This window comes from Pinus tabuliformis, chromosome X (assembly GCF_031772625.1).
Source record: "Pinus tabuliformis cultivar Carrire ecotype Pingquan chromosome X, CPIR1, whole genome shotgun sequence".
NCBI lineage: Eukaryota > Viridiplantae > Streptophyta > Pinopsida > Pinales > Pinaceae > Pinus > Pinus tabuliformis.
The window spans coordinates 350,145,596-350,160,726 of record NC_142308.1 but is presented as its reverse complement, the minus strand read 5'-3'; the positions used below and the strand labels follow the sequence as shown (position 1 = coordinate 350,160,726).

Sequence of the window (15,131 nt, the reverse complement as noted above, 5' to 3'; positions counted from 1 at the left end):
TGATGTAACAATACTAAGTTGGTCTTTGTGTAACTTTGTTATGCTTCCATGCACAAATTTTGCTTGTGTAACTTTGTTATGCTTCCATGCACAAATTTTGCTTAATATAATTTTCCAGTTACCATAAAAAAGAAGGAATAATCTCCAAAAGTAGAAAGGAGACGAAGTACAAGAGCATGCTAAGTCACACATATGACCTTTCTCATTTATCACACTTCTCCCAATAACAACCTCCATCAATGCCCTCAAATAAAATACCATATATGCTGACACCCTCAAATAAAATTCCATATATGCTAGGTCAAAGAGGCAAACATGCTTTCCATTGAACGTCATTATATTGCCAATTGTAGTTGAAATATCCATGCATTAAAGATGAGTCAACACCTAGGAGTGGTGTTCCCTAGAAAGCTATGCCATCTAACTACCTCAACAACCCAACAAACCATAAGATGTTCTCCATGTGAAGTGCTTCCTTGGAGAATGTCCCAAGGTGGTTATAAATCATAAAAAAAATACTCCTTTATATGCCAACCATGTCATAAAAGTGTCCAACCAACTCAAGGGAGTGTTGATGTTCATAACTCAGATAGGTGTTTTTTTGCATAGGCTAGGTGTCAAGCATGCAGAAGATGACCAAAATCCTCTCTAGGAGCTTGCTCATGAGGAGTAAGTGATTAATATGATTTCTTCCCTAACTTAGGGAAAGAACATTAATTGATATAATTAATTAATGTTGGATATTGGGATAAGTTTCTAAGCACAAATAATTCAATTATTTAAGTGAATTAGATTGAATCTCTACCGTTGATCTAAGTGGGTTATGAATTAATCTTATTCATCTATCACTTTGGAGTTTGGAGTTAGGCATTTATCTCAAGATGAAATTATAGAAGAAACCTAAAGGAGAGGATGAACACACACAATGAAGGCATCAAGTGCTTGAGAGAGATATTTTCTCAAGAGATGCTGAAGAGAAGAGAAAAGTGTGTATCAAGGTGATTTTGAGAGGAGGGTTAAAGGAGGCCGAGTTTGTGGAGAGAGAGGAGGTTGAGATATTGGAAGGTTGAAATTTCTAAGGGGCCGTGTAATATCCCCAATTTTGATTTTTATTCGAGGGGATTAATGGAGTTTATTGGGGAGGTGCCAAGTATAGCACAATTTGTAATTTGGGCATTGGAGGCATTTTTAGCGTATGGGACTTAGGAGAAATAGATAATTATAGCTCTAATGGAATGTGGTGGCCACAGGAGAAGGGAATTTGACCCAATGGAGAAATTCACACTAGTGAGAAGAGAGAGAGAAAGGAAGAGGTGCGAATTAGTGGAAGGTGGGGACCACCAAGGGAGAGAGGGCCAACAATTATAAATAGAGCTTGGAGGTATCCATTTGGTACTTTTGATAATTTGACAATTTAACATTTGTTCTCTTGAGCTGCTTAGCCAAGACAACCGTGTTGTTCAACACAAGGAATTCCAGAGCAGGAATTCCACCCTCATTTCAGAGAACTTTGAATGTCTCCCTTGTGAGTCAATTGGGGAGCTCAGTTCAGAGTTTCTATTGGGCACATTTACAATCATTTCCTTCAGCTAGAGCGAGTTTCCCTTGGATGCAGAAGAGAAATTGTGGCTCTTGGGAGGGCTAACAAAAAGGGGAATTTGGGTTAGCCAATTAGTAGAGAATCCTTCCACAAAGAGGGTTGGAGTTTCTTGTCAATTTGCATGTCTGTTGGTGAGGCATTTGGGAGAGCTGAGTTGCTCCAATTATTGGTCTGCGCAGGGGCTCACTGGGCATTGTTATGCAATCACTTGGGCAAGGAGAGTCTATGGTGTGGCTACGGAGGAATAAGGGAAAATTTGGGAAGGAGATTTTCTAAGAGAGATTTGGAGCATTTTGTAGCAGATTTCATCTACAACCAGTTTTGCTAGCCAATTAGAGGTCCACGCACAAATTGGGGTCACCGGGGCATGTTGGACTCAGCCCAAACCCTTTTTGGGTTTTTGTGAGTTTTATGAGAGGAGGCTAGGATTAATTTTGCAGAATTTTCTGAGCAATCCTAAGGGCATAATTCCTAGATGCATTCGACAATAAAAATTATTTGAGGAGGACATAGTTATTTCGGGGACCTTTTCCACCACTTGGGTTCGCAAGATATTTCAGGGTTTTGTTAAGTTGGTGGAGTAGTGCCTGTGGCTAATTTCTTAGAATTTTTGGAGCAGTTTGGAGGGCTAAATCAACAATTCCTTTCTAGTGGCAGCAACAGTTTTTTGGGTGGACACAGATTTGGTAGTAGAGTCATTTCCAACATTTGGGTACCATCATATTCACCTGGAATCTTGCCTTGCTTGTTGTAGCAAGCCCAGGTTCTTTTGTTCCTACTCATTGTACTCCACCTGATTAATTTAATAAAAAGGCTCAGTGTTTTGGGTGTTATTTCTGGCGTAATCTGGTATTTCTGCATGTTTGTACAATTTTTATTGCATGTTTACGATTTCACTACTATTATCACTTAATATTTCCATTAGGAATATTACAGGCTGAATTTACCCATCCAAGTTTGCACAAGTGGAGGAAAAATTCTCTAGTGCACAAGGGGTTGTATATTTTGAGGAAAAGGAGGTTGAATTTGTATGTAGAGACCGAGTTATTTCCAAGGTCGAGAATTTCCAGTGGGCTAAATTCTTCAGGTGGTTGAAATTCCTAGGGAGTTGAAAATCAAGTTCTATTGTGTTGTAGTTTTCACTTATTCTACATCATTGGGGGCCTTTGATCTAGTTTTATACATGTTCTTGAGGGTGGTCTGTTGTTGTATCCTTCTTTACATAATTTTATCCTAGTTTCAGCTTTGGCATTTTGTGAAAGTTGCATTTGCACTGTCACATTGCCACATTGTACTCATACTAGATGTATCCTTCACTCCCATTGACCTACTTTTGTGGTCATTTGTTGGACATTAATAAATTATCTTATGTTATGTATTCTTTGAGGTTCAATTTCCCTAGCAAGGGGCCCCTAATTTTCCTGAGTTAATCAAAAGTGGGAAGAATTTGCTGCTGTTTCAGTGGTTGATTTTTTTTTAAAATTCCTGCTGCAATTTTTATTTATGAAGTTAAAATACTAGTGTATTTATTTTCAGCAGTTTCAAAAAAAGATTTTACTGGGTGAAATAATCTTTGTGTACAAAATAATTGTTGTGATAGTAAATCAGATATGGTATTAAAAATTAATAGAGTGCACTCTAGAGAAGTGCACCAACCTCTCTAAGTAACAAATAATATATTGCACGCCTTCAAAATTGTGCCCAAGAAGGTGGGCACACCACTAGAAAGATTCAAATAAGTCCAAATAACCATTGTTGCACATATCACGATAATATCGGAATTATCGAGATATTATCGCCGAAAACCACCTCGCCGATATTATCGCCAGTATTTATCACGAAAAATTGCCTGAATTGAAATTATCACAATAAATTCAATTTATCGCAATAATTTAGGTAATTATCACGATAACTTCGAAATTATTCCCTGCTTTGTCATTTTAAACTTGTTAACAATTTTTTGTTTCCTTAATTCTTTAAAAGTGAGTTAGGAGATTGAGTTGTGAGGATACTTTGACTATTTCCATCAAGCAAACAAGGGGAAATCTATTGTTTTCATTTCCCATGATTCATCTCATGAGATACATAACTTAGTAGTTAATGGTAATATTAAATTCTTAAAGTAAAAGTGGCATTTTCCTTTATCTTTCATTTTCATCCTTTTACTTAAATTTTTAACATTACCATTAATTGACTCTGGATGTTTGAGAGTGGTTTTGACCTCATTGGATTTCATATGGAGAAAGTAGAATTTTAGATCCCACTCAAAATCCAACAGACTTAACAATTTTTAGGATTTCAAGATTGGCAAGATTGCAATGTTTCTATTACATTCTGTGATGTACAAGGGTATGGAACTAACATTTAATCAAGATCACCAAGCCCTCTATGTACCTCGTTGTTGGTGGCATTGACTGTTGAGCTCCTCCTTCATGACTATAGTATTAATGTACACTTAACTCAATTATTCACGACCCTAGTAAAAATGTATGCGTCACTCAAGAAAAATCATTGATTAGGATGTTAAGCTTTTTCTATCTTTTTTTAAGCGTGGTTCACGGACATTGAGTGGTTGCTACATCCACGGGAAAATCCAGGCAGATCAACCCGAAGGGATTCACCCACTGGCTAAACAAGCAAGGCTTAACCCCAAGGGTGTCGAGGAGATTTGACCCTGTGACCTCCCAACTAGCGAGGCACTTAGCAACGAGAACTTGACCAACTGAGCTAACCCGTGGGGCCTTAAGTTTTTTCTATCTTAAATTAATGCTCAAAGGGTAATCTTGATGAGGAGGATCCCAATGTAGGCAATGGTTTTGATGTTATGTAGCTATTTGTTGTAGCATGATTTTCTTTAGATTTTAGAGGCCATTTAGAGCCTCCTTATTGACCTCTTTTTATTCAAAGATGGCTAGCACTCAATGATATTTTGGTTATATACACCCTTGCTATACACATGAGAAATTTTGCATATTTTGCATAATAATTTGGATTCATATAGGTGCACATGAATTATATGTTGTTTTCAAAATTTGAATATTTCATGTATTTATTAGTCGACCAATTTTTTGGTCGAGTTGAGGGTGTTGTGACTATTTTCCATCAAGCAAACAAGGGAAAATTTGTTGTTTTCATTGCCATGATTCATCTCATGAGATACATTTATTTTTGTTTTGATATGATTTTGTATCATTCTATTAGATCTTATGACTTAGGACAAATATCATATTTCAATATTGAACTTTGATGTATCACTTGACATCTTATATATCAATTTTATTTTCATATTTATGTAGCAATGCGTTTGTTTGATGTTGATGTTGTTTTAGAAGTTAAAACATTGAGAAAAAAAAATATAATTTTTGTATTTTTTAAAGTTTCTAGATGATTTCCGATATTTTCCCCAATATTCCTGATAATTTAAATTTTGGACCCCCGACGATAAATTGGCACTAACGATAAATATAACACTGCAAACAACCACTCCAAATGTGAAAAGGAAGCATATAATGTAGGGTACACAAGCTATTAACATTAATTTGAATAAATAAGATTAATTTAACCATTTAATGGTTAAGTCAACCTCAATATGTGTGCTTAAAGGTTAATGCTCAAAATATAACCGTAATCCTCCTCCCAATTAGTCACCATCAAATTAGATCACCATGAACATGTGTGCCAATGAGGAGTGCACTTTCATAAAGTGTTGTACCATGCAAATAAAATTTCTTTTCAGTAATACCTCCCTGGTAACAACAAAACATAAATCTTATGACATCAAAATTACCATCCAGCCTTAGGAAAAGAGTTAGATAACCATCAAATCATAAAGTAATACCCCCTTTATAAATCAAACGTAGGAAATTAGGAAATAACATATCAACGAGGGTATGAATATCATGAAACACATTCCCCCCAAGTGATGGTTACAAAATGTGATATTACAAGGTTAAATCACCTACGGAAATCACACAAAGCAACATGAATCAATCACGATAGCAACATCATAAGAAAAAGGGACATAACAAAAAGGATAACCTGTCCAACCGTCAAGAGAGTCCCCCATCACACATTCAACACATGAGGACCATGTAGAACATCCCCTCCTAGTTACACCAAATAATGTGACATCATCATGCAAAAGCCACCAAGAAATTTCAACAATCATGAAGCATATATCTCCTAACCATCATCATCTAACCCTTTTGGGGGCTAGAACCATCATCCATATCCAAGGTAAGCATATATACCAAACTACCATAATGAGATAGTATGCTTGACATCCATTAAAAGTGCAACCAAGAGGTGATCAACAAGGAAAGCACGTGTGAGAAGACCACCAAGTAACATATACAATCACCATCCAAACAAGAAGTGGGACTGCCCAAACCAGAGATCTCCATCAAATGATACAATGCCATGAAGATGAGGGGCTCTATGAAGATGAATCACTAAGTTGATTTAGAAGCTCCAAGGAAGTAGCATCAAATCTCCAATAATGTGATGAAAATCACAACATCTGTGAGAAGACCACTAAGTAACATATACAATCACCATCCAAACAAGAAGTGGGACTGCCCCAACCAGAGATCTCCATCAAATGATACAATGCCATGAAGACGAGGGGCTCTATGAAATGATACAATGCCATGAAGATGAGGGGCTCTATGAAGATGAATCACTAAGTTGATTTAGAAGCTCCAAGGAAGTAGCATCAAATCTCCAATAATGTGATGAAAATCACAACATCTGTGAGAAGACCACTAAGTAACATATACAATCACCATCCAAACAAGAAGTGGGACTGCCCCAACCAGAGATCTCCATCAAATGATACAATGCCATGAAGACGAGGGGCTCTATGAAGATGAATCACTAAGTTGATTTAGAAGCTCCAAGGAAGTAGCATCAAATCTCCAATAATGTGATGAAAATCACAACATGGAACCTCATACAATACGAGGTGTAACAATTAGAATTAGTGATAACGAAATATGAACTTGCATGCATCTTGAGATATATGGTTTTCCAACTGCCAGAGAATTGGAAATCTTTATACGACCTACAATAATAAGTTTGATTTTGACATCTTGATCCTGTTTCCATATATGATTCGTGCAACTTTGCTTCTGCAGGAGCCTTCTGTAGTAGATGGAAACAAAAGGAAGCATTGAGGTCTTTATCTTAGATTTGATTCCTTTGTTAAGGAGTTGTAAACCAAAGGATCCAGACTTCAACTATTTCTTTGAAAATTATGTTTTTTATGTTTATATGGTATTCTTCTTTCATTATTTCATAAAGAGTCTAAATGTTAAGGTTTTAATTCTGCAGGTTGTGGCTTGGCTAGTAGCTTTCCTTGTGATGATCATGAATGGATACCTTTTAGAGGACTTCTTTGCCAACGAACTTATGAGCATGTGGGTTATGACATTATTGATCTTCATAATAGTTGCATATGTATCTTTTATCATATATCTGGTTGTCCAAGCGTTTAGGATAGATCGATCGTTTGATAAACTACTGCGTTGAAGCAGGTAAATTACTCCTCTCCCTCAGTTTTCCTATATGACTGTAAAAGACAAATGATCCGGTATTGAAAGAACAGAATTTACAGACAATATCAGTAGAGCTGTTGTTTTGTGTTCCTGATTTTTGTTGTCTACCTTATTTTGATCTTCATGGAAAAGTAATCTATTGTGTTTTAAGCCTCTCTTAATTCTGTCAGCAATCTCACAACATCATGTTAGTAAGAAGACCAGAAAACAACCAATTTTTCCTCTATATTCCAACAGACAGTGAAGGAGGAAATGAGGGACAAGGATAATAAGAATTCATCAAACCATTAATAAGTAGTACGTTTCACAGACCACACAAAGTTTTGTCAGCAAATCTTCTACCTGACAAGATTTAATTCTTTATAAATAAGCCAATGTTTGAGGGTGATATATCATGCAATGATATATTAACCTACAAAACTAAGCAATCCAAATTTACGAGATTGTGAGAAAACTATATCATAACAGTAGCTTGCAAATCTTTAACAGATGTAAAGTGTAATTTCTTTAATGCTTCATTATAAATCATATATGCCAACAAAGATTGGTGTCAAATGGGGACAATGCTTTGAAAATATTAACCTACAAAACAAAGCTATCCAAAATTACCAGACTATGAAAAAACCATATCATAACAGTAGCTTGCAAATATTTAACAGATGTAAAGTGTAATTTTTTTAACGCTTCATTGTAAATCATACATGCCAACAAATTTTGGAGTCGAATGGGGACTATGCTTTGAAAATAACAAAAAAAATGTCGAAATAACGAAACACAGAATGTTCTAGAATGAAAGCTCCATGAAAGGAAAAACATATTTTACGAGTCTTATTCAAAGTGGACCAAGTCAGTACGTCAGGTTCAGCATGCTAGACATGCTAGACTTCAGAAGAGGTTTACAAGGAAAACTGATCAGATTCTCCAAGACTTATGAATGCCTGTTGTTAGTTTTATTGTTTATAAGAAGATGATCTTGCAAAATTCAGGTAGCCCACTTAGATTGCTAATTTTGCATCCCAACTTTTTTTGTGCTCTTGGTCACTTTTTTGGTAAAACGAAATGCTTAGAGGATAGACATATCAACAACTATCATAAAAGGAATAGCATTTTCAATAAATGCCTACAGCAAATGTTTATAGCCCTCCCATGTTGTTGGATGTGTGTTATATATTTCCACGTGTCATGGGGTCCGGTATAGCGGCCCAATTTTTTTTTAATGCAGATCCAATAATAGTTGGGCAGACCCGAGGGGGGTGGACCCAAAGATGGTGGGTGGACCTACCTGTGGTTTTGTGCATGGTTTTGGGTAGGATGGTTTTCTGCCCATGGTATTTTGTAGATCTAGTTAAGGTAACTATGGTTATGTTCTAATTCAAGGTTAGTGGATTGGATTTTATGAATGCTTCGGCATGTATATATATGTATTGTAACATTGAAAGGAATATAATGAAAAATCAATCTGATAGTTCCTGTTTTGGGATCTAGGGGAAAATTTGTGTATATTTGTTTTATTTTCTCGCCATTGTATATTTTTCTGTTCTAAGAATTCATTTGCAAGTAATTTCTATACAGGGTTAAAACTTACATCTGGTATCAGAGTTGTTTCGGCTTCAAGGGGATGCCTTTGTTGCTGAGCGGTTTTGCTCGGGCCTGTGGTAGACCCTGTTACAGTGGGATTTCTGCGGGATTGATTTTTGCAGTGAAAGGAGATGGCGAATAGTGGAAAGATAGAGATCGAGAAATTTAATGGACAGAGTTTTGAGCTGTGGAAGCTCAAGATGAAGGATCAATTAGTGGATAAAGATCAGTGGATCACAGTAGATCCAGGTACTAAACCAACGACAATGTCAACAGAAGACTGGGCAAAGTTGGATTGAAAGGCAAAAAGCACAATACGGTTATTTATCTCAGATTCAATATTGTTGAATGTTTCAGGAGAAGCTACAACAAAGGCTTTGTGGGACAAGTTTAGGGACTTGTATCAATCTAAGTCTCTGGTGAACAAATTGTTCCTGTGGAAAAAATAGTATAACTTGAGAATGAAGGATGGGGACTCGGTGACAGAGCATCTGAATGCCTTTAATATTGTGGTGAGCCAGTTGTTATCTATTGATATTAAAATTTCAGGCGAAGATTCGTGGGATAGTCTGGTTGTTGTTATACAAGTAGCAATACAACTACCTTGAAGTTTGATGAAATAGTCTCATACTTGTCGTCAGAGGAGATGAGATGGAAAAATATGGAGAGCCAGAATGGAGATGCCTTGTCTGTGAGAGGACGGTCCCAGAATAGAAACAAAAATAAGTCCTAAAGTGGGAGATCTAAATCTAGAGGGACATCTAAATCTTCAGGAAAATCTCTGAAGGTATGTTGGAAATGCAAAAAGGAAAGGCACTACAAAAAGGACCGTAGATCTAAAGTTCCTGAAAAAAGAAAGGAATTTGATGATGCTCCTTCTGCAAAGGCGAAAAACACCTCAGATGAAGGTGGGAATGTGAACTTGGATTCTTATTCAAGTACACATGTAGATCATGAGGCATGGTTGATTGACTCAGGTGCATCCTTTCACTTTATTCCCCATAGGGAGTGGTTCTATGAGTACAAGAAATATGATGGTGGTGATGTCTTCCTAGGCAATGACAGGAAGGAAAAAATCATGGGAAGTGGAAAAGTCAAGCTGAATTTGCAAGGTGGACCGTGGAAGGATTAGAACACTTCCTGGTGTTCTGCATATTCCTGCATTGGCCAGAAATATGATTTATGTAAGCAAAATGGTTAATGCAAATGTAAAAATAGTGTTCAAGAAAGATGCCTACAAGATGCTCGGGGAGAACTGGTATTGATGCGGGAGTTCGGATTGGAACTCTGTACAAGCTTCTGGGTAGCACTGTTATTGATGGGTGCAACAGTTTTGTGGTTCCTGAAAGTGGCGCTGAAAATCTAGTGGTTTCTGGAGAAAAGACCATGCTATGGCATCAAAGACTTGGACATTGGAGAGAAGGGCCTTCGAATATTACATGGTAATGGTATGGTAGAAGGTATGTGTTAAAATTGGCAACTAGGGCCAAATTCCATGTGGGTCATCTTATTAATGGAAGCTGATATTTTTCTTGGATCCCTCTCATCGAGAGGTGTAGGATTGATCTAAAGATCATCCGATTCGATAAGTATTCATGGAGATATGAATTTATTTGTGTTATGGGACAATTCGTCAATGTCGGCCAACAACCAAATAACCCCCTCTCGAGCTCTACGTTTTAGTATAAATAGAAGAGGACTTTAAGTCATTTGACATACAATCACTCTTGTGATCTCTCTTCATCTTGTTTTGGGTTTGATGAAGATGAGATCTAGAGGGAGTGCCCTCGGATATACGCTGCTCTAACTTAACATGCCCTAGATCTAAATGCAGCCATGGAAGAAGCCTTATTGTTATCATGGAGAAACACCTACACTGGCATGGAAATAAAGCCCTAATGTTGAAGCCTCCTAAATGCAGTCATGGAACAAGGGTTCTAATGTTGTCATGCCCTAAATGTAGAGAGACCTAAGCTCTGTCCTAAAGGAATCATGGCTGCAGCCTAACGTTGTCATGGTGATGACCCTATGGAGATGACCTTAACATAGTCTCCTAGTCGCAACACTTAAGGTTGCCCTAGGCCGCAATCCATGAGGGTATATATGCAGCAAGAAGGGATTCATATCTAGCCCTAGCTACTGTCCTATATTACCCTAGCCGCAGTCCTAAAGGGTGAGCTAAGACGTAGAGCGAGAGGCCTTAACCAACAACATGTGAAGGTCTAATCCAAAGTTCTAAAGAGCCTTAATTGATGTTCAAAGCATGACCCTTATACACAGTGAAAGACTTCTATACGCTAGCAGAAAAATTAGTTTTTAAAGCTCTTATATGCAACAAGCAAAAGGAGCCTTTTGGTAACGAAAAGGATCTCTATTCTAAGACCAAGAGTAGTGGAACTTCCAGTGTGGAAGAGAAGGACTATCATTGTTTAGAAGCTGTTATGGAGGAAGTCTTATTACACAGCTCTTATCTGCAGTTGAGAGAGGCTCATTAGTAGTCTTGTATTGCTGTCATGATTTGTTGTAAAGGACAACATGGCCTAATTAAGGATTGTCGAGTTTGGGTCTGCTTGATGGAATCTGGAACTATAGCCTTGCTGCTTTGCTAGGCTGCAAGCCATAGCAAGCAGCTAAGGCTGATATACATTTGCAGCATGATGGAGCAACAAGGTATTGCAGCAGCATGATGTAGCAACAAGGTATTGCAGCATGATGAAGCAACATAAGTATTGTAGCAGCATGATGTAGCAACAAGGTATTGCAGCATGATGAAGCAACAGAAGTATTGTAGCAACATGATGTAGCAACAAGGTATTTCTGCATGATGAAGCAACAGAAGTATTACAGCAGCATGATGTAGCAACGAGGTATTGCAGCATGATGAAGCAACAAAAGTATTACAGCAGCATGATGTAGCAACAAGGTATTGCAACATGATGATGATGATGTATTGAGTATGCCTTGAGTGTATGATTGGGTGAAACACAGTGACAGGTGCAACTGATGATGAAGTGAAGCATAGCAGTCATTGAGTACAGATCAATGATGGTGTAGCACGGTGAGGTGCAACAAGTGGACAAGATGCAACACTATGATAGGTGAAGGAGTCACCTTGGAGAATCAGTTGAAGCAGCATGTCTTCAACTGATCTCATGTAAAAATAGAAAGTCAAAGTGTTGACTTCTATTGTAAATGTAATATCTCTCTCTCTCTCTCTCTGTTGAACTATTGAAGAACATAGAAGAAGAATTGATGAAGGGCTTCCCCACATTGGGGTTTGTCCCTGGCTAGCGCCACATCTTGTGTCCTCTTGTCTTGGCTTGTCTTCTGCGATTTATGCTTATGTTCTATCTGCAGTTTACTTTAACGCTGATGTGATTGCTAATCTAGAAAAGATATTGAGCTAACTGTGAAAATTGAAATAAATTGCTCTAAGCATAGAACATACCTAAAATTAACATGGTATCAAAGCTGAGGTGAAGACAATGCCCAAGCAAGAGTGAAAGAGCAATCACCGAAGACAGTTGAGAAAGGACAAAAGGATCAGTGGATTCCTCATCCCTCTTCAAATTCATCGAGGGTGAAGTCGAAGCAGACAATATTATCAAAATAGCACAGCAAAAGTTTCTGATTGTCTACCTAAAGATCACTTCATTGGGAAGTCCGGATCTAAGGGTGGAAGGAAAGGCAGATGCCTTGGTTGCAATAAGTTCGGCCATTATGCGAAGGAGTGTCCGAATGACAGAGACACATCTCTTGATGAAGATAACAATCATTCCAGGGACATCTTCAATGATCAAAGGAATGACAAGTAATGCAGGTCGTCAAGGAAATGGCCGACTCTTCAAAGAAAGAAAGGAACCCCAGGTGAAGAATCAAATGTTGTTTTTGATAAGATAAAGAAGCGTTATCTTGTATTGGCCCTCTCCTTCAGATTCTTTGGGAATCTGGCTTATTGATTGTAGTGCTTCATGGCACTTCATCAGATAAAAGGGTGCACTCTCTAATTTGGTAGAGATGGAAACAATTGTGGGATTATACTTGGAGCTGATGCCACCTATCCCAGAAAGGGTGTAGGGGATGTTACCCCTCAATTGAATGAGGGTAACTCGATTCATTTACAAAATCTCTTTTATGTACTTGATCGCAAGAAGAACCTGGTGTCCATTTCAGCAATGGAAGTTACGAGGTGGCACTCATCGATGGAAAGGTATGTGTTTGAAAATAGAATTTTCAAAGATGTTTTTGAGTTCAGGGTTGTATCAAGTTGCAGGAAGTCCACTGGGGACCATGTCCATTGACACAGCACCAGAGTTCTGTGAGTCAGATGGTGACAGGGATGCCTGAATTCAAAAAGAGCATGAAGGTACATGTCTGAGGTGTACCGAAGGAAAATCTTACAAGGGGACCATTCCCCTCATGTAGCAGGTCCACAGGTTTGGAACAACTCGAGGGGTTTGAGATTGATGATCAGGAATCTCACGTATGCAGGTGGAAGAAAGCCCTCTATGGCTTGAAGCAAGACTCCCCAGGCGTAGTATGAGAGGATTGATAACTGTCAGATGAAGCTGAGATTCACTAAGAGTGAAGCCGATACAAACCGTTGTTTGAAGGTTGTGGATGATAGACCTCTCATACCAGCACCTTATGAGGACGACGTATTTTTGATAGGTGCGAACCCTCTCATTTGTAGAAGTAAGAGGGAGTTAGATTCCGTATGTGGAATGGTAAACTGCAAGCCCATGACTACCTCGAGGATCTTAACTTTCAGAAGTTATATGGTGATGATGCCGGACCAGATTTGGGAAATGCCTCTGAGTTTCATAAACTCATTTGCATTGATGTTCTTGGTGAACTTCCGTCCGGACATATGTTTTCCAGTTAGCATGGTGAGCTCATATTTGGTTGAGCCTCACTGGATTGGTGCCAAGAATCCTCTGAGATATCTTCGGGGCACAATCTCTCATGGATTGAGATACACTGCCAGAAATATGAAGTTGCATGATTATTCGAATGCTGACTGGGCAGGCAGTGTGGAGGAACAATAGAGCACTTCTCAGTGCTGGTTCTCTTTGGATTCTGCTTCGATATCATGGCTGAGCAAGCAGAAGTCGGTTGTTATAACCACTGCCAAGACCGAATACATAGCTACGAGTATGATCTTGTGTGAAGATGCATGGTTGCAAAAGCTCTTAAGTGAGCTATTTGTACACATGATGAATACCACTGTGATTCTCTGTGACAACCAGAGGGGGGATTCGATTATTGAGGAATCCCGTATTCGATGATTGCTCCAGCAGATAGACATCAGATACTGCCTTATCTGGGATACTGATGTACAGGTCGCAGACATTTTGTCAAAGCCTCGGGAAAGATCAAATCTATGATTTTCCCGAATGACTTGGAGTCATTGAGAGACCTTTGTAAAAGGGTCCTGCATGTTGCATACATTGAGCTCTGGGAGCTCTGGGGGGCTTGGGGTACTTACTGGAGCGACATGTGACCACAGGGCGACTCATCATTCCCTGGTGGTGCACTATGTATAGGGTAAGAAGTTCAACCTTCCCCTATGACACCCCGTGGTGACTGTGGAACAGGATGATTAGGTCTCCTGTGGGCCAGGATGATTCGTTCTATGTGGCGACTGTGGAACATGATGATTAGTTCTCTTGTAGGCCAGGATGATTAATTCTCCATGGCATCCACTGGACAAGATGATTCGTTCTCCTGTGGACAGGGTGATTAGTTCTCCTATCAAGGCATCCTACCCATGCAGTCTGGGACTCATGGGAAGTACCTCTCATCTGATCAATGAGCAGGGAAATGAGGATAGGGACCATAGTAGTACTATCGATGGACGCATTGTTGTATCTACCATACTCCCTATGCTAGGATGACCTCCATTGATCTGGGATCAATGAAACTGAGCTGGGATCAGTATGAGTGGTTTGAGACACTCTCTTGTGATATTGATCTGGGATCAATAAAACTGACTTCGGGTCAGTAAGAGTGATGTGACACACTCTCTTCAGATGAATCTGACTTCGGGTCAGTAGAGAATGGTATGAGACATTCTCGATCAATTCTTCTTCTTCATGGTTCAGCAGAACAAAGTAGAGCAGAGCATAGCAGAGCAGAGCAGTGCAGGGCACCAATGGTAGAGATAGTACAATTGGACATATGAATCAGCGGATGGAGTTCTCCCTAGTTGAGAGGGAGTGTTAAAATTGGCAACTAGGGCCAAACTCCATGTGGGTCATCTTATTAATGGAAGCTGATATTTTTCTTGGATCCCTCTCATCAAGAGGTGTAGGATTGATCTAAAGATCATCCGATTCCAATAAGTATTCATGGAGATATGAATGTATTTGTGTTATGGGACAATTCGTCAAGGTCGG

The 15,131-nt window shown here is 38.7% G+C and overlaps 1 protein-coding gene across 2 annotated transcripts in view; it reads left to right on the top strand.

Annotated features, from left to right (window-relative positions):
• LOC149139901 (metal transporter Nramp3.2-like) overlaps positions 1–15,131 on the top strand; it is a 115,463-nt gene that overhangs the window by 47,387 nt on the left and 52,945 nt on the right. For both annotated transcript variants that reach the window (XM_089451605.1, XM_089451604.1), the window contains exon 5: positions 6,932–7,134. In XM_089451605.1, coding sequence (XP_089307731.1) covers positions 6,932–7,129 — 198 coding nt within the window. In that variant the 3' untranslated portion in view covers positions 7,130–7,134. The remainder of the gene's footprint in view (positions 1–6,931; positions 7,135–15,131) is intronic.